Raw genomic sequence first — 26950 nt, 5'->3', positions numbered from 1 at the left:
TCCAGGGGCGCACACAGATCATGAAGGCTCTGAATCACTACACAAGGACTTTGGGGGTTGTGGGCAAAGAGAGTCCAGGGGCTAAGTGACTGTTAGCTCCCTTTATGAAGCCTGCCCTTGCCCAGAGAACCCTGCCTCTATTTCTCATTCTCTATTGGTTTCCTACCCCTCTTGACCTAAGAGGAGAAGCTGTTATTGATCTAAAATATTAGTATAAAGGAGCCTCCAGTAGTCTAGACCCAGACTCAGAGCACTACCAGGAATACTAATAATTATATAACTACACAGCTAGAGTACTTTAATTTTTTCAAGGTAGTTTTCAACTTCTGAAGTGGGGTTTTCAAACTGCACCCTAGTAGAAGCAAAAGGTTCAGTGGAGGTGTCTCAGGGGATTTTTTTCAAGGACTCACAGTGGCATAAGAACAAGAATTGGAGCCTCCTAACTCTTGCCGAAGCTCTAGCATTGAGCCCAGTAAATGGAAGATGGAATGAATGGAAGGGTAGATGGATGAGGGCATGCACTGATGGAAGGGTGAAGAGGTGAAATGATGGAGGGATGAAGGTATGGAGGAATGTAGGTATAAGAGGAAGAGAGGGAGGAAGGAAGGAAGGATGGAAGGAAGGAAGGAAGGAAGGAAGGAAGGAAGGGTAGATGGTTGGATGGATGGAATAGTAGATGGATATTTGGATTCATAGATTCATGGGTAAAGTCCGCAGTGAATAATTATGGTCAGGACTACCTCAGGCCACATTTGACATGAACTTGCTTCACTTTTAAAACTCAGAGACCACAGTTTGAATAAACAAAGTTGTAGATTATATTTCTAAGGAATAAACTAACTTCTCCTCAGAGGGAAAAAAGTCCCAAATTCTATTTACTCCAACAAGGGTACAGATGAAGAAAAGTGCAATTCCTCAGTCTGAAATGACAACTCAACATCAACATTCTCATTTTCACAGATCTCCTAAAGTGTTCAGATTTTACAGCTGAGAACAGGCTTCAGGAAATGACCTCGTATGCCTCCTGCTTTTAGGCATTTAAGTCATCATTTGGGGGTCCATAGATCCCTTTAAGAAACTGATGAAAATTTTGGACACTCTCCCCAGAAAAATGTGCATAGCCTCAAATTTTTACAGAAAATGTCTTGGTCTTCACAAATCTCTTCAAGTTCTCCTAGATGAAGGTGCAAGAAACCCTCCTCTCCTCTGTTGATCTAAAATATTTCTGTTATTCAGGTATTTCAGTTGGGAATGGTATAAGCAAGGAAATTAAGGGTAATGCTATCAACCAAAATACTAAGTCCTAACTAAAATAATAACATAACATTCAACTCACATCATGAGAATAGTATAACTGAGATTCCACTCTTGGGCTCATGACATTTATTCTCCATCTAGAGGTCAGAGTGATCTTTCAGAAACCTACACCAGATCCTGTAACTTCTTTGTTTGAAACTCCCTGACAGCTTCCCAGTTCATCTAGATTAAAATCTAGATTCCATGACCTGGGCTGCCTTCACCTCCAGACACACACGTCTCCCAGCTTGCTCATCTGTTCCTTCAACATCCTGGACTTGCCCTGCTGCGTGGTCTATGCACTAGCTGTTCTATCTCTTTCTAGAACTTTCTTCATTTATCTTTTCATATGGCTTGTTCCTTTTCATCTGTCATTCAAGCCTCAGCCTTGTCACCTAAATCAATGTCCATCTACTCCAGTCACTCCCTATAGCACCACTTTTATTACTTATCATTATTAATACATAAATCCTTATAGTTGCTTACTTGTTTGTTGTCTGTCTCTCCTCACAAGAATACAAAGTCCAGGAGAGCAGGGACCTGCTCTGTCTTGCTCACTCTTGCATTTCTAACAGTGTCAGGCACACACTGTATATTTGTTGACTATATGGAGACACATAGAGGTTTTCTTGGTGTTGTCACTACTCACTGTGGGACCCTGGACAAATGTCTCCCCATTTTGGACTTCAGACTTCCCACTTACAAAAGGATAGTTTGGGCACTATCCAACTACAGGATTCAATGATCTGAAATCTTTGTGACCACGTTCAAAAGAGTTAGGCCCAAATCCCAGACAATATGGCAGGACAGAAGGAATGGTCAGGAGAACTGGGATCCAGTACTTCTCTGTCTCTAATTTGGGATGGAACTTGTGATAATTTCCTGGTCTTCTCTGGACATTAGATTCTCCATCTGTGAACTGAGGAGACTGGACCAGATGCACTGTGAATTTATACCATTTATTCATCTAGAAATCCACCCACAAATATTTGTAGAACCCCTGCAGTGTGCTAGCCCTGGGAGGGTGTACTGAGCATGGAAGACATTCCTGTCATCATTCTGCTCTCCTATCCTCTGGGAGGTCTCCAAGGCTCAGGTGAAGGTTGCAGAAAGAACATAGGTACATCTCACACAATTACACTGGGTTCTTCAGCAGCAATCTCTAGGGATGAGGTTGGAGAAGCTGAGAGAAAACAATGGGGGAAAGGACTTAAAGCCAACCAAACGGTACACTGGCTAAGCAGAAAGGAAGGGAGGCAGAGTGACAGGGAAAGGTGATAAGAAGATACACAGGTAACTGGTCAGCTTAGAGAGCCCAAGGCCATATCTGCCAGCTAATTCCATACCTAACATGCATGCGTTCACTGCTTGGCCTTTCCTAAGATCCATGATATCATGTCTCAAAGCACCCACTTCACTGTACCACTTTCACTCACCCTGTCTTCTCCCTTATTTGGAGCCATCTCCAATTCATTTAACAAAGTCTACTGAGCACCAACTGGCAGGGCTGATAAAGTGAAAAGGTAGGAATGAAGACCGAAGTGGTCTCTGCTCCTAAGGAGCTTGGAGATAAGTGGAGAGAGACAGAAAAGTATGAAGGCCATCACAATAGAGTGACAAATGCAATGAGAAGGGCATAGAAGGGGCTGCTAGACTTGATTTGGATGGTGATGGATTGAGTTGTCCAATCATTTCTAGTGTCACATTCCTAAAAGCTACTCTGGGTGAATGTCCTCAGTCAAGGCATGAATCAAAAAGTGTTTATTATTTGAATTTGATTTATGGTTCTACGTTTAAAATGACATACATGATACATCCACAAGCAAGACAAGGTGAACACTCCACATACATACACGTCACCTATTTCATGAACAAGTCTTCAACCTTTCGAGGTGGAAGGGACCTCTTATGCATCTAAAATCTCAAAGCACTTTCTAGCCTCCATAATAAACATGAGTGTTCAACAACACAGTGTTTCTGCCTCTGTGTTTCCCCAGGACTTTATTAATTGCTTAGTTATAGAAGTTACCATGATGTCATGCATCTGTTTACCAGTCTGCTTCCGCCACTAGGATTGGGAGTTCCTCAAGAGATGGAACTGTGCCCTGTTCTTTTTAATCCCAATCACCTAGCTCAATGTGTAATACACAAGGACATAAAAGTTGCTTGATAACTATCTGTTAAATGGATGGATGGATGGAAAGTTGGAAGGAAGGAAGATTTATCTCCTATTAAACTGCCATTTCCTATTAAATCTCACAGAATGCCTAGGACAGAGATTTGTCACATAAGAAATGCTTAAGGAAAGTTACCAAAAAGACTAATTCAGTGGAAAGATCACTGACTTGGGAGTCAAGATACCTGAATTCTGGTTTCATTCTTGCTGTCAACTTGCTGCTAACTTTACTCATTTAGCTTAATCTAACAAGTTAATTTGCGTGGGCCTCAATTTCTCCATCTGTAAACTGAGCAGATTTGATAAATCAGACTCTACCATCATTGGGGAAATGATGAAGAAGATATGGTATTTGTTTGTTTTTAGCAGATAAGATCTAATCAGCCCAGTGTGGCTGTTCTGTAACGGAGTCATCCTGAGAGCTTTATACCAGCTCTATGAGCCTTCATCGGCTCCAAGTATATCACAAATCAAGAGTATGTCACAAATCAGCCTTGTTCCTCCAGAGTCGTTCTTCTACTCAGAACCCCATAGTTCATGCAGCACAATCACCTACAAACGTCCCAGATTTGCTCAGAATGCATCAGGGCTCTCCTCAGAGGGTGACATTGTGTCTCCACGGAGCACGTTTTGGGGAACATGCCGCAGGCTTTGATTCCCAAAAAAGAAATCTAGAAATGTCTTTGGCAGAGAGCATCTTTGAAATAAGTGTATATCTCCCAGTAGACTACTTAAAGGTGGGAAACACTCTAGTGGATGTAAATGGCCTTTTTGTTCAAAAGTCACCTGCAAATAAAATATATTTTGCATATCAAAGATATTTCTTAGCCAATCTCTGATAACGTTCCTTTAAATTTTTCTTCCACCTCTCTCTCCCTTGATCCCTTTCTCCCTCCCTCCCTTGTCTTCCTTTCTCCTTCTACAATCTCTAAATATTTGCATTAGCCATTGGGGGCACCATCATCCAACCATCCATCTATTCATTCATTCATTCATTCATATATTCATCCTCTGATGGAACATTTACTGGACAGCCACTGTGTTCCAAGCAGTGCGTTAGGCCCTGTGGATAGAGATGACATTGAAGTGGCCTATATTTGAACCCCAGTTCCACCACCCTTTAGCTGTGGGGCCTTCAGCAAGTCATGTAACTTTCCAAACCTAATTCAGAGGGGTTCAAAGAGTAGCACTCAGTACAGTGCCAGCACACAGTAAGTGCTCATTATAAGCTAGCTGCTTTTATTACTGTTATTACTGCTGAGAATACGTACTCTCCCCCAAGGGTATATAAACAGTGGATAGAGGATTCCAGATCCCGAGGTCACCACAAGGTCTCACAAGACCAAGAGAAGCAGACGGAAGGGCCCCCCATCAGGAAGGAGGGAAACGGATGAAAAAGGCAACAGACAGGACTTCCAGGACACTCGAGGCCCAGTAAGACCCTGATAAGGGGAGAGGGGAAACCTGAGAGGAGAGCAGAGCTTGGGATTATGTGCTGCAAGGCATATACAAAACAAATGCTTTGCAAACAGGCTAGGGGCTGACTGGGGAAGACCAAGGCTGAAATGTGGCTTGGATTAGAAAGGCCGAAATGTGAGCTGAAGAGGCATTTAAATACGCTGCTCCCTCCCTTCTCTGTTTTGGAAGGCCAGGCTTCTTTTTCCTTCTGACTTCTTTGCTCAAGGGGAAATGGAATTAACCACTGTGTAATGTTTTTGAGTGTGACGCACAGGGTAGGTCATGTGCTTTGGTTACGTAATGCAACATGCCTGAGGTTCCTGAGCTCTTTCTCCCAGAATCTTTAGATACTTAGCCAGTTCTCTTCTTCAGTCATGCATTCACTAAACAAAAATACATAGAGCTCCTTTATAAGCCAGGCACTGTGCTAGACAGTGGAGAAGTTGAGATGACCCCAAATATACACATAATTAAATGTGATAAAGAATTCCAGGTGTTTTGGTACATGCATGCAGAGGGTATAGTGAAGACAGGTGGATAACGGAGGTAGGGAACCAGTTATACTTGGGCAAGAGTCAGGGAGGGCTTCTCAAGAAGATTAGACTCTTGAGCAGAATCTTATAGAGGGCTAAGTGTTCTGCAAAATGGTGCATGGGGATACAGGAGGCACACTAAGTAAAGAAAATGATATGAATAAAAAGTCTAAGGGATCTGGAGGAACTGCAAATAATCCCAGCACTACTGAAGGGCCTCTATGGAGGTGATAGAGTTAGATTTGCATTTTAGAAAGATCTAACTGTCGGATGTTGGAGGATAGGTTGAAGGCGGTGCAGGGGCTGAGGCTCAGAGAAGCGGGCATTGCAATACTAATGAAGTGGTCAAATCAAGAAATGAAGAGGACCTAAGCTAACAAGATGGAAGACTAGCTATAAAAACGTTAAGGAGGCAGGATAGACAGGAATTGGTGACTGATTGAATATGATGGGTAATATATCTAGAGTGGGTGATGTTAGATGAAGACACAAGGAATTTTGATGGAAAGATGCTTCAGCTTTGGACACGTTGAGTTTGAAGTGCATGCAGACATTTCCAGGGGACTGTTGGATCTATGAGTCTGGATTACAGCAGAGTCTGGAGATAATTGATGCTCAGCAGCAAAGATGGTAATTACTCCATGGGATGGGGTGCAAAGTCAGGAGACAAGTAGATCCAGCTCTGGCCTAAGACTCACAAGACAGAGAGAGGATCTTACTCACCTTGGTCACTGATTTGGACAAGTCACTTCCTTCATCAACCCTCAGTTCCTCACCTATGAAATGAATGGCTTAGATGAGTGCTGCTGACTCTCACAGACCTCAGTTCTTTGGACTGACATGAATGTTGCTTCACAAAACAGTACAGTGTGTATTCGTTTCTTATGTGTTCTGTCTATGTACTTTGCATCTCTTTGAACAAGGCCATTTTGTTCCTTATTGGCCTGTTGTCATATCTGCCTCTATTTCTCATCAGCCTTTGTAGCTGAAAGATCTCCAATCTCACTAGGAGAAATAACCCCTTCTATACAAACACATTTGTTCATATTCTGCCCAGCCACATTCATGTTTATAGAACGACAGGAATTAAGGAAAGAAGGATATGGGACAGATATAGGAATAACTTCTTGACCATAAAGGTGATAGGTATGGGTTAGACCAGAAGCTTCTTGAAGGCAAAAGGCTGGACCAGGGCACTGTATTTAGTAATATACTCTCCCAATCCAGATACTTGGATCCCAAGATGTGACCTCTCACCTCCTAGACTTTCTGTCTCTGTTTCCTCCAAGGGAACTGGAACCTGGGATCTTCTCAGATTCTCTAAAACTGAAACACGGTCACCTCTCCTACTCTTACAGGTTCTGTGGACACTGCGTTTATGGTAAATAATACTGGAAAACAAATTTTATTTCTCTTGTTTGAAAAAATCTAAGTGGCCAAAGTAAATGTGCTAGGTACAAGAAGTAGGAAGAGAGAGAGAAGAGAGGAGAACAAAAGGGAGCAAGAGGTATTTTATCCATGACAGTACCGAGGATGCCCAGAAGGAAAATAGGCTAACAGATTGCTACAGATTCCAGAGTCTTAGTATTTTAATTCATGAAATCATCTGATTAAAATGGTAAGCAAGACTAAAAGGCCAGTGGCCTACTCTGATGTCCAGGAAGTTGTCTGGGATGACTTTTATATAGTAAGAAATTACAAAATTTGAGTACTCTAACCATTAGCCAAGTAAGTGATCACTGGTAAGGTCACTCAGGGGATATTTATGGCAGCTATTATTAGTAATGTTATTAATGAGATGGTTTCCAGCTATTGGGAAGTACCAATATTCCCTAAATAATGTCTTCAGTCAGTCTTTGACTGAAATTCTACCCATTGGTACTTTGCTTTTTAATATAAAGCTTTCCGGGGAGACACTGAAGTATCTATGTCTATGGAAGAGCAGCAATCAAAGTTATCAGTCAATGATACCTCAGCAAGAAGGAACACCATGTCCTTTTTCGAACATAAGTATTGCCAGGGAAGAGGAAGCAGAAAGTGTGTGGGCTCTTGGCCCCTGAGGGGGACAGGCACAGGCACCACCTAGTGGTGGAAAATGCACCAAAAAGAGAAGAAAACTAGAACTATTGCCATCTTTGCAATTTTGTCTTAGGATGGTTCTGATTAGGATCATGGAATCCTAGGAGATCTCTACCAGAAGGATCCCTCATTGTTCAGGTGAGGGAAATTGGCCCCAAGAAGGAAAGTGACTTGTCCAAAGGCACACAGCAAGCCGGTGACTGAACTGACATCTCCAAGCTCCTAGTCCACTGCTCTTCCTTCTCCAACACACCAGGGACTTCCCTAGATGGCCTTGGGTCTACTCTCAGGTCTCCTTCAATGCCCCTTTTCATTACTGCCTCACCTCAGCACCCTATTTAAAACTCACTCCTCCTGCAACCCCACCCCACACAGTGTTCCCCAGATGCCCTTCTTTACTTAGCTTCATAAACATTCACCTAATGTTATGTGACCCGAATATAAACTCCCTGAGGGCAGGGATAGTTTCCTCTTCTGTTCATTGCTCTATATTAAGGGCCTAAAACTGTACCTGGTATGTAGCAGGAACTCCATAAATACTTGTTGAATGCCTGGGCAAGGGATGGACAAATTTTTACTTGTTTGATCTATATTTCTTAGATTCTCTGCAATGAGAATACATTGCTTTTAGAACATGAAACAATAAAGTGGTTACATTTCCATCTTTTATTTAGTCTTTGTTTTACATTAAGTTGATAGCAATGTATCTTTCCTGAGTGGTAAGGGAGGAAAAACTAATTTCCAGCCCTGCCAAAGGAGATAAGCACATCGAACTTATAGAGTGATTGAAAGAATTAGAAATAATGTGTGGCAACGGCCAGACACACATACCAGTATGAGTTAACGTTTACTGCGTGTTCACCCATGGTCTAGATTCCATCACTAAGCATTTTCCACATGGAGGCCCAGTTAATCTTCAAAACAACCGTATGAAGTAGGAGCCAGTATTATCCGCATTTTACGGATGGGAATAGTGAAGCTTGGAGATATTAAGTAACTCACCCAAGGTCACGCAACTAGCAGGTGGGTGAGTCAGGAACTCAAACTCAGGCAGTCTGACTGTTGAGTCCTATGCTCAACCACTACAAAATACTCCCTCGGTAAACACATGCGCCTTTCCCTTCTTTCCTGATGGTGTCAACTCTTTCTGAGATGAGGTAAGCACAAGGCTCTAGAAGGTTCTAGAAGGCTCCAAGGGCAATTGGAGATGGAGAGAAATAAAGAGCCAGAAAAATGAGAAATAGGGGTATGTGGAAATGTGAGTGTGTGTCTATTGTCACAGTATGTTTTAGAGTGTCACAATGACTGGCAGATCCTAGGGGATTCTTATGCACAGAACCAAGGATGCTAAATGCTTGACAGTGTGTGGGATGATTCCATGCAGCAAATAATGTCCTCACTCAAAAGCTTCCTATTGCCCAGCAAGGCTCCACGCCTTTCTTTCCTTCCCCTCAAGCTCTCCCAGGATGGCCAGTCAGCTGAGTCTGCAGGTGTGCAGAGAGGAGAGCAGAGGGAGCTCCTAGTGTCTGAAGCCTGAACTGCATCCTGACTTCCAGTTAATCTCCGTGTGACCTTGGGAGAGTCCCTAACCCCCTCCAAGTTGCCACCTCTGTATTTGGAAACCTACCAGCTCACAGAACACGCAGGAACCTGAGACTTCAGCTCCTCCTCTGACTCCCAAACTCTTAATTTCTTCAAACTTTTTATTATGGAAATCTTAAATCATACATAGAGGGACAGACAAAAAATGTATTGAAGTCGTTCGTTTCTGTCGCCTGGTTTCACCGTTATCATTCTGTCAACCTTCGTTCATCTACTGCCTTCCCCACAACATCTTACTTTTTTTCTGGAGCACTTTAAACAAATAAAACAGATATAACATCATTTTACCCATAAATTATTCAGTATGCATTTCTAACAGATTAGGATCTTTAAAAATACATAATAACAATATCATTATCACACCTTAATAAGGTTAACAATAATTCCTCAGTCAGTCCATGTCCAAACTCTGTAACGGAGCAGCTTACACATTCCTTCAAAGGAATCTTGTAGAATCACAAAATTTGAGCAGAATAAGATGAAGGAGGGGGAGGCAGAGACCTTCTCTTCCACCTCTCCCCAGGGGATCCCTAAGATTGTGGGGCACAGTTTGAAAGCCCTTATTCTACCCCTACCCCTCACTGTGTGGGTGTGCACCCTGAGAACACTGAGGCCCAGAGAGGAGCAGTTGAGCAGTCAAGGTCACACAGCAAGTAAGTGGTAGGTTTCAGTACGCCTGTGAAGTCCCAACATCAAAGGACTCCAGTGAGGTCACAGGTATGAAAAGATTTGCTAACTCGGTCACTATTTATCATCTACAGTGTGAATAACGATAATAAAGGCACCTTCCAGGAATGACCTTCATTGCACAAATCCCTCACATCCCTCACTTTCTGGCTCCTCCTACCACTGTTGACACGTGGACTGGGTTCTGATCTTGGCCAAGAGCTTCTGCCGCCATTGTCTCACCTGGTTCCTATGGCAACTCGTGAGACAGGGATGTTGAATGTAACCACACTTGAAACTCTCCCCTGAGGTTGAGTCAGAGGCCCCGGGCCACACAGTTCAGAGGAGGCCGAGACAGTACTTGAACTCAGAGCTTCTGAGTCCCAGTTTCAAGTCTTCAAAGGAGCCAAGATGCCAAGATCCACAAGTCAGTTCTCAATTGAGCATTTCCAATAAGTACATCAAGGCACAAAGCGGAGCCCTCAGTGCAGTAAGAAGAAAGATAAAGGGACATTGAGGGAAAGGAAATTAAATTCCATACAAGGGGCAGCAGATGAGGGGAGAAATAGGCACCTGCTGGATTCCTGAGTCCTTGACCATAGGTAGACAAGGCACAAGTGGCAAAAGTGGGAGTCCTCCTACCTGGCATACCTAGGGATCGTCTCTCTTCCTCATCTGAGACACCTGCAGCCAGTACTGGTTTCAAAGTGATCTCAAGGTGAGGGGGTTTTGAAAGAATAGGGATACACCACTTCTTGCAGGATGAGCCCAGCCCAAAGCGGGGAATGCCTTAGAGCTGAGTTTCCCTTCTTTCTGCTCAGAGAGGCTCCCCTCGCAAGCAGGTGCAGAGATTCATTTAAAATCAGATACATAGAATTCAACGGGCTAGCCCTCTACGGGAGTGTTAGTACCTTGAAAGAGGCAGTGGAAGGAGAAAGTGTGGTTTCACACTCAGGAATGGGTCTGGAAAAATGGAATGTCAGGGCCACAGCACCTAGGAGTTTGGGGTCAGCAGGAGAATAGAGAATGGAAGAAGAGTCCTTCCTGGTGCTTGGACACTCAGAAATGGGACAGTGAAATTTCTCTGAAGGCTGACCCACTAACCAGCTCAGTAGGCAGGGCAGACTACTTCCCCTTTGGGGCTCAGCTTCCCCATCTGTAGAACAGGGCCACATCAGACCACATCAGACAGGATCAGTGATTCTCCTCACTGGTGGTCCTTCCACACTACCTGAGGAGGCTTTGAAAAACACCAGCACCCAGGCCAACCCCAGACCCATGACATCAGAATCCCAGGATGCAGCCTGGGCATCAGGATGTTTTAAAAGCCGGTGATTCCAAGAGTTGCCAGGGAAGGCAACTACTGAACCACATGATCTCCCAGGCCCCTTGGAGAGGAGGCAGTTTGTGAATATAGTTTAATTCTTAGCCCCTGTGTGACCCTGGTCCTCAGTTTCCCTGTGCCATAATGAGCTGCTTGGCTCAGTCCGTGCCTGGGCTGTCCATGCGTGACTCACATTCCTGAGCCCCACACCTCTGAGCCTCGTTTGCTTTCCTCTGTGCAGAGGGGCAAGGGTGACGCAGCCTCCATCACCCCATCTGTCCACGTGAACGCTGCCTGGGAAAAGAAGAAGTTGGAGGGCATCTGGGGAAGGAGCAGAAGGCATGTGACAGTAGATGTGTGACCTGCACTCCACTGTGACCACTGTCTGGCCTCTGTTCCTGAGGGTGCATACTCCCCCTCGAGGATAACTGGTTTTCCTTTTCACTGGTCCAGCAGTTCTGGACTTCCTCTGGCTCTTTACCACCACGGAGTCAACCCATTAGGTCAAAGAAAAGGAAATCAAAGCACAAGGAAGGGATTTCAGGGGGTCTAATTGTTCCCCAAGATACACTGTATACTCAAGATAGACTCCCCCCCAGCAACTGGAGAGGGGAAGTCCTAACAGTGCCCAGACACACCCCACTGTCTGAAGGCCAAGCTAGCAAACTGGAAAAGGGACCAGACTGACTTACTGGATCCAGCTCCCCTTGACCGAGTCCCTAATCTGAGCTGGCATTGTGCCAGGTACTTTCTGCATGTTTATTTCACTGCAATATCCTGATATCATTATGCCCATTTTACAGATGAAGAAACCAAGGGATGGAGAGATGAAGTCTCTTCAGGCAAATCACACAGCAAGTAACCGGCAACAGAAATTCCAAGCCCAGCCTGTCTGAGAATTTGATGTGAAGGGAAAACGGATCTGCTAAGTCAAATCCAAGGGTCCACGTAAGATTTGTACCCATTTTTGTCCTCTTTAGTCTGTAGGTGTATGGTCTGCACACAGAGAGGCAGAAGGAATAGGAACGTTCTGCAGTGGGACTAAAGAAGGGAACAGGAGTCAGCTCTTTTCTCTCTAAAAAGACAGCTGAAGAGGAAACAGGCATTTGGGACTGGAGCTCATACCTGGGCTCTGTCAACCCAACGGCCTGTGGGACTTTGGACTAAGTCACTCCAACTTTCTGAGACTGTTTTTCCTCATTTGTAAAACAGAGGTGATAGATGATGCCCACCTCCCAGGTTGATTGTGATAGTGAAACTCGGAGGCACAAGGCAAGCGCCTAGCACAATGCCTGGACCTTGGAGGCACCCAGGAAGTGCTGGTTTCCTTCCTGCCCTTCAGTGTCCCCAGTCCATAAAGCCAAGACTGAGATCTTTGGAAAATGATGTCCAATAATAAGAGAGAAGTTTACTGAGTGCTTACTATATACACCAAGTCCAGTTCTGTGTACTTTGCAGGTGTGAGCTCATTTAATGAGATAGGTATTCATGCCATCCTCACTTTATAGATAAGGAAGCTGAAGACCAGAGGAATCAACTAGCTTGCCCAAGGTCACCCAGCCAGTTAGAGGCAGAAGTGGATTTCCACAGGTAAACTGACTACTAAAACTGGTTTTTAGCCATTGCAATGTTCTAGACCCCAGGTGTGACTACAAATCTTGTTGGGAGAGCCATGTTAGTATATAGACTCCTTGAAACCTAGCCTTCCCCTGTCACAGCAATTCTAAAGTTGGTAAAATGTGGGCACTCTTTTCGGGGGGTCATCTCGGTAGTAGGAAGTGGGGGCTGCTGACATGTAGAAATAAAAGGATTCCTTAGAGGAGCCAGGAAACTCAACAGTCCAACATTTAGAACAAAAGAGGAAAGCGTATTAATCAGAGGTGCTGGACGGGATTCAGGTAAATCCTTTTCTCCTTCTGAGCAGGGATTCTGGCACTAAGGGATGGGGGTGGGAGGAGGGCAGCACTTGTGGGGTCCACATTGCACTTATCTAACAGGTCAGGAGAAACTTTAACAAGATTAACTGCTGCTCAGGGCCCCTGCTCGATGGAGCAAATTGAGTCTATTGTTTTCTTTTTCTTCTGCTTCTTTCTCTTTCTTTCAAACGGGGGTGGGGGGAATGGTTGGGGATGATGGGCAGGGAGCTGGATCCCGCCTGGTATGGTACAAAAGCAAAGGGATGTGTCAGAAGGCCCCCCACCTCCAGACTTGAAAGGGAGCCCAAATTGCCATGCACGAAGGCTTAAGGCTGTGCCTGGGTGGTGGGTGTGTGGGGGGTGAGAGGTGATAGTGTTTTATCAGACAAGCTCTCTCAGCAGTCTAGGGGCTAAGGCCTCGAAGTCATGATGCTCAGGATTAACTCCTAGTTCCTGTCATTGAGGAGCTGTGTCATCCAACACACACCCCTCCCCCCTCCGGGTCTCTGTCTTCCTATTTGGCCAAAGAAAGAACTGGCCTGGGTGACTTCTGAAGACCCTTTTCACAGTAGCCTTAAAGGATTCCTAAAGACCACCTATCCTTGGTGGGCCCTCCGAAGTATCCAGCACACAGGCACTCTCTAACTTTGTCTTTGTTTTTGTCTGCATGAGCCTTTCCTTTTTTATTTATTAACACGTATATTTTTTCTTCTTCCCTTTCAGAAAAATAAAAGGCATGTTTTCTGAGCTTCAGAAGCAAACTGCTCCTGACTCCTTCCCTCTGCATCTCCGAGCGCCTGTCTGAACTGGTGTCAGTGAAGTTTGAACCGGGGCAGAAATAGCATCCCGGGCGGATCTGGGAGCACAGCCCGCCTACTAGGAGCGACAAGGCCTACCTCTGCCAGACGACAGACCCGGTTAACAGCACCGTAAAATTAGACCTTTACGAAAACCAATTGAATCCTGCAGCAAAGAGTGATGTCAGGCAGCCTGGCCTGACAGCAAGGCAGCAACCCTCTGCCTGAAATAGCAGCGCGGTCCCTGCTGAGAGATGCCTGCTCTCTCTCTCTCAAGATAGGTGACTAGGGATTCCTACGAAAGTGGCGACGCCCAGCCAGAGAGAGGCAGCAGAGGTCAGGCAGCAAACTGGGCACCCGAGGTCGCCGCGGGAGGACGTGGCTTGGCACCCACATCCCCACTGCCCACCTCGGGCCTGCCTCTGCCAGCCTGAACTTACCCAAAGAAAGGAGCTGAAAAAGTGCTTCTGCAAAGAACCCCTGTTTGTTTGCTTTTTAATTCAAGGAGAAGCAGGTTCTTTTTAGTCCAACAGTCTGCACTGTGTGGAGGATACGCAGAATGAGTCTTTTCTGGCTCAGGGCCAGGTGTTTACACACCGCCAAATCTGGCTCAGACTCAACTGGGGGAGGGAAAAGAAATCCACCAGAATCCTCGGGAGAAAAGCTCCTGGCTTTCTCGTGCTACACGACAGGCTGTGCCTTTTTTTTTTTTTTCCCCTCGTTTTGAGAGGAATGTTATTTCCACACATAAAATGGACCAGGCATTTTATACAAGCAATAATAACCTAACATCCCCCATCCAATTAAAGTATTTTACTGCACAATCTTTGTGTGACAGAGTGAATGACTGCTCAAGAGAACGCGTGTGAAGAGAGGCTCCTTGTCTGAATTACAGACATTTATAAAGCAGGCTCCTGTGGAATCCCAGGTGTTATATATTTTAAAAAAATGCATTCACTACCTTTTCATTGATGATACCTATTCAGCCCTGGGCTCTCCCCTCCGTAGGGGAAGCCTTCCAAATTATTGGTATGACAAATAAAGACTAGGAAAAATCAGATCTACTTTTTTTTTAATCATCTCCAAGCAGTAGGCTCTGTGCCTTTCCTACGTTCCGAAAGAGAAGTGAACATAACGACCACAGCCCTAAATTATCACCACCATCATTATTATTATGAATAAGGTTTCTCCTCTATACGTTATATATACCCCCACTCTGAGTGACTAGGACTTGGGGGCTAAAAGTGAATGAGCTCAGTTTCCCTCTCCTTCCTGGGGAAAAAAAAGAGAAAAAATAGCAAGTGATGACGTCAGATGTGGGGGAAAGTCACTTTCCTGCTCTCTGTCTGGTAGCGGCGGAGTGGGAGCTCTGGGGGCATATTCTTGGTAAAGCGCCAGAGTTTGGGTCCCCCGAAATGGACTTCATGTAAATAGGATGGAGTCAGCGCAACGTTTGAGAAAGCCCACGCCGAGACAGAGAGCAGCAGAACTGCCGGAAGAGCTCAGAGCTTTCCCCTCTAAGAAAGTGTGTGTGTAAAGGGGTGGAATCGCAGAACGCCTCCACACGTTTCCTGGCTCGAGTGAAGGGGGAACCCCTACTCTCAATTTAAGACGTCCTAGGACATGGCAAGACTGTTTGTGCAGGAAGGGAATCTCCCAGCCAGAAGAGGCAAAACTTTGCTTCTCTCCTCCAGCGCCGCCCCCCTCCGCCCCCCAGTTTTATTAAAGGCATTGCCATAGATTCATTTGGGGGGCGGGGGGGGGATGGATGTTGGAGCATTTCTAAGGTTTGCAACCCTTGCAAAGTGTCCGGTTTCACTATGGGTTTTGCTGTGGAACGGCGAAGGGGAGAGAGAGGGAGGGTGAGAGGGAGAACTCAAATTCATTACGGGCTCATAAAAGTCCCAAATGAGAAATGCGCCCCGTTTCGCAGCCGAGTCGGGGAAAGACTGGCGGAGTGTGCGTTAGGAAGGTCTCGCCTGAGCCCCGAGTGACAGGCAATGGGCTTTAAAAGCCAGGACATGGGCTGGCGGACTGTGTGTGTGTGTGCGACTGGGGGGAAGCGGGTGAATCCCAGAGGCGGCATCAAGCAGAGAGCAACTTTGGGGCACTTCGAGGACTTCTAAGTCCTGGCGATCACAACAACCTTGTCTTTGCAGGCTTTCAGCGTAACGCGGCCAAGCGAAGGGAGGTCACCTCCATTAAAAAGTCAAAGAAATCAATGGTCCCCGAGCCTCTTCACACATGCATCCCAACTGGGTCATCCTCCCCTCCATCTCAAACACAGACAGTACGTCTGACCATCCTGAACACGGTTTGCGTGCACTAGGCTCCCCGGGGACCAGCCTTCACTGACTGCGGGTCTCGGGGCAGCCAGGAGCGCTCTCCGTGCTCCTCCCGGGAGGTAGGCGGAGACGCCTTCCGAGTGCGCCCATTCCGCAGATGGGGCAAAGCGAGGCTCACAGCTCCCCTCGGGTGCCGCCGAGCCGCCGGCGGAGCGACTCCCGCACAGATACACCCGCAAGCCCCCGACCAGCCCGCCACCCGCGCCCAAGCACCCGTGCGCCTCTGGGGACACGGGGACGGTGCGGCGCCCACCCCGGCGCCCTCGCCTACCTGTGATCACCGCCGGAGATCTCTGGCCCCCCTCCGCTCGTAGCCACACTTGCAGCGTGAACGCGTCCCGGGGCAGCTCGAGGTCGGCCCGGAGGCGCAGCTGCTCGCCTCGCCCGCTGAAATAGAGCGCCCGGCTCGGCGGGCTCGGCTCCTCGGCGGCGCCCCTCGCCTCCCGCTGCTGCCGCCGCCGGGGGACGCGCACGGCTTCCCAGGCACCGCCCGGCGGCGGCGGCGGCGGCGGCGGCGAGGCGCGGCGGCCGCGGGCCGCCCGGGTGGCGCAGGTGGCCGGGCCGGCGGCGGGGCGCGGGGGGCGGCCGGCCCGCGGGTCTCTCCGGGCCCGGCGGGGGCGCTCGGCCAGCCCGCAGCCCAGCGCGGCGCTCAGCAGCCCCAGGCGCAGCACCCAACTCCAGAGCCGCATGTCCGACGGTCCCCCCCGCCCCCCCTTCGCCCCTGCACCGCCGCCCGGAGCTGCCAGCTTTGGGAGCCTCAGCGCCTCGACTTTCTTCGCTTCTTCACCCTTCTTGGGCGAGCCCCCCCTTCCACTTGCTTTTTTCTTTTCTTTCTCGCTTTCCTCCTCAAGGTGTGTGCTCCACTCCCCCCACCTTTGAAAAATACAGCCCAACTCCTCCTGGTTGGCAATTAATTTCTCTCCCCGCTCCTTTATCTGCCTTATTTTCCCCCTCTAACAGCTGGTTGCCTTCCTTCTTGTTTTATTTCATTTTATTTTATATGATTTCTCGCTCTTACAAAAAAAAAAAGCTCCTCTAAGACACTGTTTCGCTGAATTCCCTCCCCCCAAAAGATGCTCTAATTTATTTATTTTTTGCGTCCTTTATAACACAAGCCACAGCCCCCTTCTCCCCCCCCCCCAGTCCCCCCTCCCCTCCCTCCTTCTTCACAAAATGAAAGGAAAGAGGGGGGAAAAATCCCTCAGAAGATGAGTAAACAAGCGTATGCTAATCTGCTCCCGAGCGCTCCACCTTCCCAATTGAATGAGTCCCTGTTAAAACTGCGGGGATCATGACTAATCAATCAGTTTGGAGAGGCCGAGCTAGCCAGCCTTCCTTCACTTTGCCGTTTGCCTCCTTCGCTCCCGCCTCCACCCCCCCACCCCCCGCTTTTTTTTAAAGAAGACAATCTTAAAGTAACAATTTAATGAAATTCTGTACACACCCCCTTATGGTCCTCCCAGCTCTCCTCATTCCTGCTCCAAACACACATTCCTGTTTTTGTTTTGTTTTGCTTGCTTTTTTCCCCCTCCTTTACCCCCTCCCTATTTTTTTTTTTTTTCCTCCTGGCGGGAGAAAAATCTCTCTCTCCTCTCAGGATCCCCTTTGCACTTTGCTGGTAAACCTCATCCTTCCCTATAGCACATAAAGAGTCTTGAAACTTGATTCTCAGATTTGTTGTAACGCTGTCTCTTTCTCCCTCTAGCTCTTCACTCTAATCTTTCTCACTCACTCTCTCTCCCTCCACTCCCTTTCTCTCGCTCTTCTTCTTTCCCCTCTGTCCTGTCTTCCCTTTGCTCTTCTCCCTTTCCCTCTTGGAATTCCCTTAAAGTTAGCCAGTGATGAACATTCTCCTCTTCCCTGAGCCCCCGGTGCTGCTGGCTTCACTTAGCCCAAACGTGGTCTCCAAAGTCCTCACGGAGTGATCAGAAGCAACCAGAGGAAAGGCATTTTCCGAAGCTTTAGACTCAGTACAACTAGGTCTCTCAATGCTCTTGAACACTCTTAAAAATACTCTGTCGGTTGTTAGAAATGATTTTAGTTTTATATAAAAAAATGAGAGAAAAATATTAACCTGCCTTCTTTTTCAGCCTGAGGTATTCAGGTCCTTTGACACTGTTCAAGTCACAGGTAAGGATCTGACCATTTGCGGCTTTGTAGGTCTGTTTTGAACTGGGACATATATGTAATGTATTTTTGTTCTTCTTTTTCCCCCTCTTTATAGAACTCAAAAGCTCCCCCTTATGGCAAATCAGTTCCTTTTTTTTTCTCTCCAAGTGTTTAATAAGTCAAAATGAGTTAGCAGTGGTGGATTGCAAATTATGAGTTACCAGTCTGTTCAAGTAAGTTAGTGATAAAAATATGTGGTGTGAGGTTTGCATGTGGAGAGCATGCTAGAAGCCCAAGGTGAAATTAACTCCGCTAATGTACAGTATTCCTCCCCATGTGTTCCTGTCCTCGGGGCTGCTCCAGATCCTTCCTGAGAGCTGGGATCATTCCTGCACGCTTCAGGAAGAGTGAACACCCGTGGAGAATATGTGTTGGTGAAAGTATGCAGATTTGTAGAATGAGTAAATGACTCAGACGTCCCCTCTATAAAAACCAGAATGTGGTATGCAAGGATTATGGCACCATTCTGAAAACGGGAGATCTCGGATTCAGATCTTCTTGGTTTGGGAAGAACTTGCTATATAGTATTAAGCCAAGAATGTGTGAACTCAGTTTCTCCAGTCATAAAATGAAAATGGCATTATATCCTAAATGCGTTTCCAGAGACTGACTAAAAGAAGAGGCTCTTCTGTGCACAATGCCTTGGATAAGAAATTTGCCTAAGCAAATCTTCCACTTTCTGCAACTCCAAGTCTCTCAGAAAAGTCATGAGGTTGACATTCCATTTTAAGAAGACCTATGTTGAACTACATAAACTATATCCTGCAAGATCCCCGTCTTTGCTCAATAGAGTTTGGAGCATCACTGCTAAATCACTTCAATGGTGGCAATCAGGCATTTGGAAACTGTGTTTCTTCCAGGGGCTTCTAAGTCATTGTATACAATAGTTTTGAATATTTCTAGACATTTGGGACTTTTTCAACTCTCCCACCGAGAGCCAGAACATGAGAGTGATGGCTCCGAGTCCCCACTTACTCCAACACATACCAGTGCTATGCCCCAAGTGAGTTTCTTCACTAGTCCTTTACTTCCTTACCTTTACAATGGGGATATCTATTTCACAAATTCATTTTGAGGAAAAAATACACTTTGGGGTATAATATTGTGTATACTATAAAGGTGCTATATAAATACCAAATATCCTACTGTTGTTGTCAAGGACCAAGTGGTCCCTAGGTTCTTAAAGACAGACAAAAATTCCGAAGGCCAACTTATTTCTCTCCTGTGGCGGGCACAAAGAGGGAAGGACAGAGCAATCCAAGTCTTGTAGCATCTGGAGCTTCTTGACCTCACTCCCTAGATGCAATAGGAGGAACTGGCAAAGAGCCTTTCACTGGTCTTTTCATTGAACAAGCATCTACCAATCTACCCCACCTGTCTTGGAAGCCACTTTTATGTATGTATGTATGTGTTTGTTTTTAACTGAGTGAATAGAACTGGATGAATTGTAACACTTGGTTTGTGATCCACCCTAATCATTGGTCTGTGAATGACATTCTTATTTATTTACATGTAATAAGTAATACATCATATGCTGTTATCTCTCTTTTACTCCATCTCCTGATCTTTCATGGATTTGTCCCTTCTCCTTTTATCGTTTGTAATCAAAGAGCAATCATCTGAGAGTTAGATGACTCAGGTTCTAATTCTGACCTGTGTGGAATCTTTGACCTCAGTTTGCTCTTCTATAAAATGAAAGATAAGAGTTGAAGATTCCTAAGATCACTTCCAAATCTGAAGTGTAATGGAGCCCGCAGTTATTGGAGCATGGCAATAGTTCCCACCTAATCATCCTGTATTTGGTCAATTCTCCCCACTCCCCAGGGAGTCCTTTGTTTCTGGGGATTTTTATCCTAAAAACTACTTTTTGGAGCAAAAATAGTTCTCTTCCTCCACTCTTAGGATATACTCCTTTAATATTCATTTTATTTGGTAATAACTAAAAGCAAGATATTTTTCCAGGGAGGGTGTCAGGGTCTACAGGCAGTTGTGAGAGTGACACCTGAGTGGAGCCCTAAAGCTTGGGAAGGGTCTGAATGAGTGAGGGTAGTTCCAAGCATACATTTCAGACTCATACTGACCTGGGTTCCTATGACCTTCAACAAGCTGCTTAATTTCTCTGAGTCTCAGTGACCTTATCCTGGAACTGTCATGTGCTGTGTGACACATAGTAGGTGCTCAATAAATGAGCACCCTCCCTCCCTTTCCAGGGGTCTAAATTTTATGGTCCCTTGGGCGGCTGCCCGCTTTCATCTAGAGCCCAAGGTCTTCCTACTTCTTACTCCAAGCCAGAAGGATTGTGCTCATCTCAGAAGTCCTGGGCAAGCATTGTCTGTCTAGTAGAATCTGGAACTCGATTAGATAGGACCTGGCATTGTTCTTGGTGTCCTGTTCAAGACTTTCCTCCAAGATTAGAACCCTTCTAGGGCAAGGATCTTCAAGGGCCAGTTCTGTCCCCACACACTCCCCCACCAGCCTGAAGGGCTCCCTCCTCTGGGCTCTTGTAGAACTTCTTCTGAATTTCTCTGGGCACATCCCCAAAGCCAGCTATCACACTTAATCACGTACCTGCTTGTGTCCCCTTTCCATGTGAGACAGAGACTCTGTTGCATTCGTATTTGTGTTTCCCCAAATGCCTAGCCCAGAACTTTGCACACAGTTGCTGGTTCAGAACTGTTAAATGTATACATATGTATATATATATATAGAGAGAGAGAGATTTGTAAGTCTATGTAGACACATACATGTATGTATGTACGTGTACTTTTGATTCTCTAGGCTTCTTTAGTTTTTCCTGTGATGCCAATATATTCAGTGTTATGAACATATTAGTTTCTTAATAAATATTTAATTTCCTCATTTTTTCAGCCTCCCCTTTCCCAGAAAATGTATCTGTGGACACTAAGATAGATACACCAAAATTCACTAGCTGCCCAAGTGAGAGTGACTACAAAAAATATGGACTTTGGAATAGACAAAAATGGGGTTCGAATCCTATCTTGCTAAATAACGGTTCTAATAACAGCTTATGTTCGTTGCGTATGCACTATATTCCATGCAATATTTAAATGCTTTTTATGGGAATGATCCTATCTAATCCTCATAACGAGCCTACAGAAAAAGTCCAATAATAATCCCATTTTACAGGAAAAAAAAAAACCTGAATCACAGAGACTGACTAAATAGTGAAGAGCCCAGCCAATCTGGGTCTAGCACTTTCTATTCTAGCTCTAGGGGCTAAGAAGAATCACTTAACCTTTTGAATCTCATTTTTCATTTTTATAGATTTCATGGGGTTATCTGGGAGATTAAATGAGACGATGGCTATCATGTTGCATAGTGACTAGTACATATGTCAGTGGGTGTTGGATAAATATTAGATTCTTTACTTTCTCCCCAACAGTAGTTCAGTTATATTAATTTAACGCGTGTACTAGACTTGACAGTTGTAAGAATCATGCCAGCAGTAATAATAACTCACCTGCATGGGGCACCTACTGTGTGTTAGACACACTACTAAGTTTTTAACTTTTCTCTTCATAGGACTAGGGGGTAGGTTTGAACTTAATCTGTCTGAATTGCTCAGCAGTTTTCTGTCTATCCTTCTATCTTCTTAAATCATATTAAACAATAAATTTATTTTCAGCCCTGAGTATTTTTTTAGCATCTTCAAGCTCTGTCTGAAAAAAGTTAATTCCACGATGTAATAATTGCCTGTTGTACAAAGCTACCAAGAAAAGAGAGCCAGTGACCCCATTGTTTCCCTGAGATGGAGGTGGGCCAAGGGGGGTTAGGGACCACTCGGGCTAGAGGTGGAGCTGGTGAGCTCCAGGTGTTTCCCTCTGTATTTTTTGAAGCTTTGTGTCCACAAGTGGATAGCTCTGGGATGAACTAGAGTCCTCTCTCAGTCTTCCTGCAGGCTTTCGACTAGGAAGCTAAAACAGCAACTTGTAGATTCCAACCCTAGTCCTTTGATGCATTGCAAAGAGCCTCATTTTGTTCATCTCAGGTGTTCAAGGCATTTCTTTTTTTTTTTTAAAGATTGGCATCTGAGCTAACAACTGTTGCCAATCTTTTTTTTTGTTTTTTCTGCTTTATCTCCCCAAACCCCCGTACATAGTTGTATATCTTAGTTGCAGGTCCTTCCAGTTGTGGGATGTGGGACGCCACCTCAACGTGGTGGCCTGATGAGCGGTGCCATGTCCGCTCCCAGGATCCGAACCCTGGGCCGCCACAGCGGAGCACGTGAACTTAACCACTCGGCCCCTGAGGCATTTCTTAAGGTTAGAATTTGAGTTGAAGATGAAGATAACTCTTGACATTGCATTTTTTATTTGTAGAAAACATACAATTTTATGAATTTGCTATTTTATGTTTTTATTCTCCTTAGTCATGATACAGTCATGTGTTGTGCTGCATAACAACATTTCAGTCAACAATGGACTGCATATACAATGGTGGTCTCATAAGATTAGTACCATATAGCTGAGGTGTGTAGTAGGCTATACCATCTAGGTTTTGTAAGTACACTCTATGATGTTCTTGCAAGATGGAAATTGCCTAATGACACATTTCTTAGAACACATCCCCATCGTTAAGCAACACATGACTGTAATTAGCCATAATTTATTATGAGAGACACTATCTTGAGTGATTATGTATATTATTTTATTTAATCCTCAAAACTATAATCTGTAGTTTTTCTAAGCCCAATTTTGCAGATTTTTTTTTTTTAAATGAGGCTCAGTAAAGTTGATTGGATTCCATGACACATTTGAACCCAAGTCTATCTGACTCCAAAGTCCACATTCTTAACTGCTTGGTTAGCCTGCCTCTAATCTACCTTTAATCTTTCTATTGTTTTAAATTGGAATCAGGAAAAAATCTTCATAATCTTCTGGAAAAGGAAGCTTTGTGAGAAATCAGAAATGGGCAATGGTGGGCGTTCTCTGCATTCAGTTTCACGGTGTTTTGTTGAACGGAAAATAAAGCGTTTGGTAAGCCCTTCAGCTTAATTCCAGGACAAATGTATCTTGTGGCTTATTTGAGAAGAGGCTTTGAGTCACATAATGGACAATGCTTTCAACTCTGTTTTTTCCAGAAATTGCAGAATCACTGTCCAATTGGCCACTTTTTGTATCAACTGAGATTGGAGACGTGCAATTAATTGTTCTTCAGTGAAGACTTTTCCATGGGAAATTAATCGAGCAAAGCTTTCTGATGCCAATTAACACGACTTGAGTGCCTTCTGTATGCCATGCATGGACCAGCAGACACATATTCTTACAACAATTCGATTAGGTTGATTTTGCTTTGTTTTAAGACATTGGCAGCAGATGTTAGCTCAGGGCCCATCTTAAAAATAAAATAAAATAAAATAAAAGACGAGGAAACTCAAATTCAGAAAGAGGGAGCAATTTCACCCCAAATCACCTAGCTAGAAGATATATATCCAAACCAAAACTCCAACCTATGTGCTTTTCTCCAATCTAGTGCAAATGTCACCTTCTCCATAACGTTATTCTTTATTAAACATTAAAATAAATCATCCCCAGAGGATTATTGAGCTTTTTTCCTCTCCTATATTGTTGGATTTATGTCTTTGTCTTCCTTTCTGTGCCAGATCTTAAGCTTCTAGAAGATGAGACCTGAGTCTTCTGCCTTTTGAAATCCCCCCATGGTTCACGCTGAATGGGAGCTGAGTGAACAGTTGGGGAATTCCTTGGGACCTCCATAACTCCTAGCTATGTGTGACTTCCAGAATAATGCCCTACTTCTTTCATTTATCTTCACTTGAGTCCTTTGAATTTTTAAAATTCAGCTGAAAAAAGTCCTGGCTCATTCAGGAAACCTTACTCATGCCCTCCACCAATCAGAATGAATCTCCCTCTCTTCTGAAACTTTTTTGTGTCTTAACTTCAAACCATTCAGCCAGCACTATCATGCTACATACATCGTCATGTGAACATAACCCTACCTAGATGGCATATGGGGATGATGTTAGTATGTGCTGCACGAGCCCATTGTCACATATATTTTTTAAATTAGATAGTGCTTTACGGCCCGTTAAACCTGGCGCTCTCACTTTGCAGATGAAGACTCACAGAGAGGAAGGGGTTCCCCCAAAGTCACACATCCAAACCATTCCAGAGTGAGAATTCTCTGGTTTCCTGGTTGCCAAACCAATATTCTTTCTACTAAAGTTCTGCCTCTCTTATTGAAGATGATAATCCATATATTTATTCAACAATTATTTATCAATTACCAATTATGTGCCCAGCATTGCGCCAAGATCTGTCTAGCACTATTTTGTACCTCAAATTACTATCTTTGTCACTAATAGTTGAAATTTATTGTTTGCTTATATGTGGTGAGTGCTTATACATTATATCATTTAATCTTTATAACAACTCTACCTCCATTTTACAGGAGGAGAAAAAGAACGTTAGAACACTGTGTGAATTGGTAACGACCTGAAAACCAGGTACTCTTGCCTCCAAAGCCCATGTTTTTAACCTTTGGGATGAACTACAGCATTGAGAAATTTGAAAGTTCCTTCCAGACAACTGGAGATTTACTGTGCAGTACCCATAGCCTATGGTTAAATTCATGGCTACAGAGAACCTGCAGCGGCCCTCCATAGTGAAGTCAATGGGCATTTTTTGAATGAACATTGAGAGAGAATGCCACTCAAATCTGGGAACATACAGACCATTGTCTGACTTGGACCACATATGAAAGCACTGATTTTAAACAGTTACTAAATGATAATAACAACAACAATAGCCTTAGATGACCGACCTAGTATATGTGGACAGCTTTGTGCTCCTCAGAAGAAAGGGGCATATAATCTTACTGTGTAGTGTCATGTTGAGAAATGACAAATTTCCACTTGAATCTGTTCCTGTAGCATTCAATAAGGGCCATGAGGTAGACTAGACTGATTGAGAAGCACTCATAGGAGCCAAGAGTCCAGGCTCTGTTTTCACTTTTTCCACTTCGTCCCTGTGCTGTCTGAGATAAGTCCTCTCCCTTTCCGTTTGAGAATCTGTCAGACTTTGGAGGTAGAAAACTACCTTGTCAGCCAGCAAACAGCCAGCCAATAGAAATGCCCTGGTAGACCTCTGCTCTAGGACCACTGTCTGTTCTATTCTCTAGGGACAATGTTCTTTGTGATTGATTGATGTCTGTGACCTACCAGTTGTTAATCAACCCATGTTGATAATTCACATCTTGGAGGCTTGATCATCGTCATCCTGATTCCAATGGGAATCCCGCTAAACCCCCCGGATGATGTGTCCCCTAAGAGTCCTTCCCACTCAATTCTTCCCTGATTCTCATCAGCACTCTGGAGTCACTCCACATTACTGTTTAACACAGTTCGGAATGGTGGGCTAGCTCTTGAAGTCAAATGGGCTCTAGGGTTAGAAGTGGCTCTCTGGACAGCAGTCTTCCCCAGCCAGCCAGGCTTCAACCCACCAAAGGGTCTCAACACCTTGCTGAAACTGTCAGAGCCACTCCAGCACATATGTTCTCAAAGGCAATATTAACTTATCTTCGTGTCCCACATCATTATATTCACCATTTAGAGGAGAGAGAGGCAAGCACTGTCAGCCCAGAAAGATAAGTGAGAAAACCATTGGGTGGCTGTTATGGGCCCAAGTCACTCATCATCTTCATGGGAAACCAGTTAACAAACCCTTTGGAGAGAGAGGCAAAGTTGGAGGGAAATGAAGAGTGCCCACATTGGGCCCACGCAGACTGGGTTTGAATCTTAACTGTGTGGCTGTGTATAGGAGACTTAACCTGTTGGTGTCTCAGTTCCTTCATCAGTAAAATGAAGGCAGTAATAGTAAGATCTATCTTTTAGAAGGGTTTCTGTGAGGATTAAATGAATCAATGCACATTATGCATAAAGGGCTTATCTGACGCAGAGTGAATGCTCAAGTAGTGAGACCTAGTCTTATTTTAGTGGTCTTTCTCCTAAGCTTTCCCCACTCCTTAGCAGCACCCAGATAAAAATGAGTGTAGGGGGCCAGCCTGGTTGCGCAGCAGTTAAGTTCTCACATGCCACTTCAGTAGCCTGGGATTTGCCAGTTCGGGTCCTGGGTGCAGACCTACGCACTGCTTGTCAAGCTGTGCTGTGGCAGGCGTCCCATATAAAATAGAGGAAGATGGGCATGGATGTTGGCTCAGGACCAGTCTTCCTCAGCAAAGAGAGGAGGATTGGTGGCAGATGTTAGCTCAGGGCTAATTTTCCTTACAAAAAATAAAATGAATGTAGGGGCCTGCCTGGTGGCATAGTGGTTAAGTTTGTGCACTCTGATTTGATGGCCTGGGGTTTGCAGGTTCAGATCCCTGTCATGGACCTACACACTACTGTCAAGTCATGCTGTGGTGGCATCCCACATACAAAAGGGAGGAAGACTGGCTCAGATGTTAGCTCAGAGACAATCTTCCTCAAGCAAAGAGAGGAAGACTGGCAGTGGATATTAACTCAGGGCCAATCTTCCTCACTAAAAAGAAAAAGAAAAGAAAAAATGTAGCTTTCTCTTACCAATTTAAGAACTATTCATCAGTTGCCCTTTG

General features: G+C 44.9%; 1 protein-coding gene across 1 annotated transcript in view; it reads right to left on the bottom strand.

The window, feature by feature from the left end:
- PAPPA (pappalysin 1) overlaps window positions 1-16941 on the bottom strand; it is a 236685-nt gene extending 219744 nt beyond the window's left edge. Inside the window, exon 1 of the mRNA XM_023628753.2 lies at window positions 16464-16941. Coding sequence (XP_023484521.2) covers window positions 16464-16881 — 418 coding nt within the window. The 5' untranslated portion in view covers window positions 16882-16941. The remainder of the gene's footprint in view (window positions 1-16463) is intronic.
- Window positions 16942-26950: the final 10009 nt, after the last annotated feature.

Source organism: Equus caballus, chromosome 25 (assembly GCF_041296265.1).
Source record: "Equus caballus isolate H_3958 breed thoroughbred chromosome 25, TB-T2T, whole genome shotgun sequence".
NCBI classification, from domain to species: Eukaryota; Metazoa; Chordata; class Mammalia; order Perissodactyla; family Equidae; genus Equus; species Equus caballus.
The sequence above is the reverse complement of the archived record's forward strand: the minus strand, read 5'-3'. Positions and strand labels throughout refer to the sequence as shown.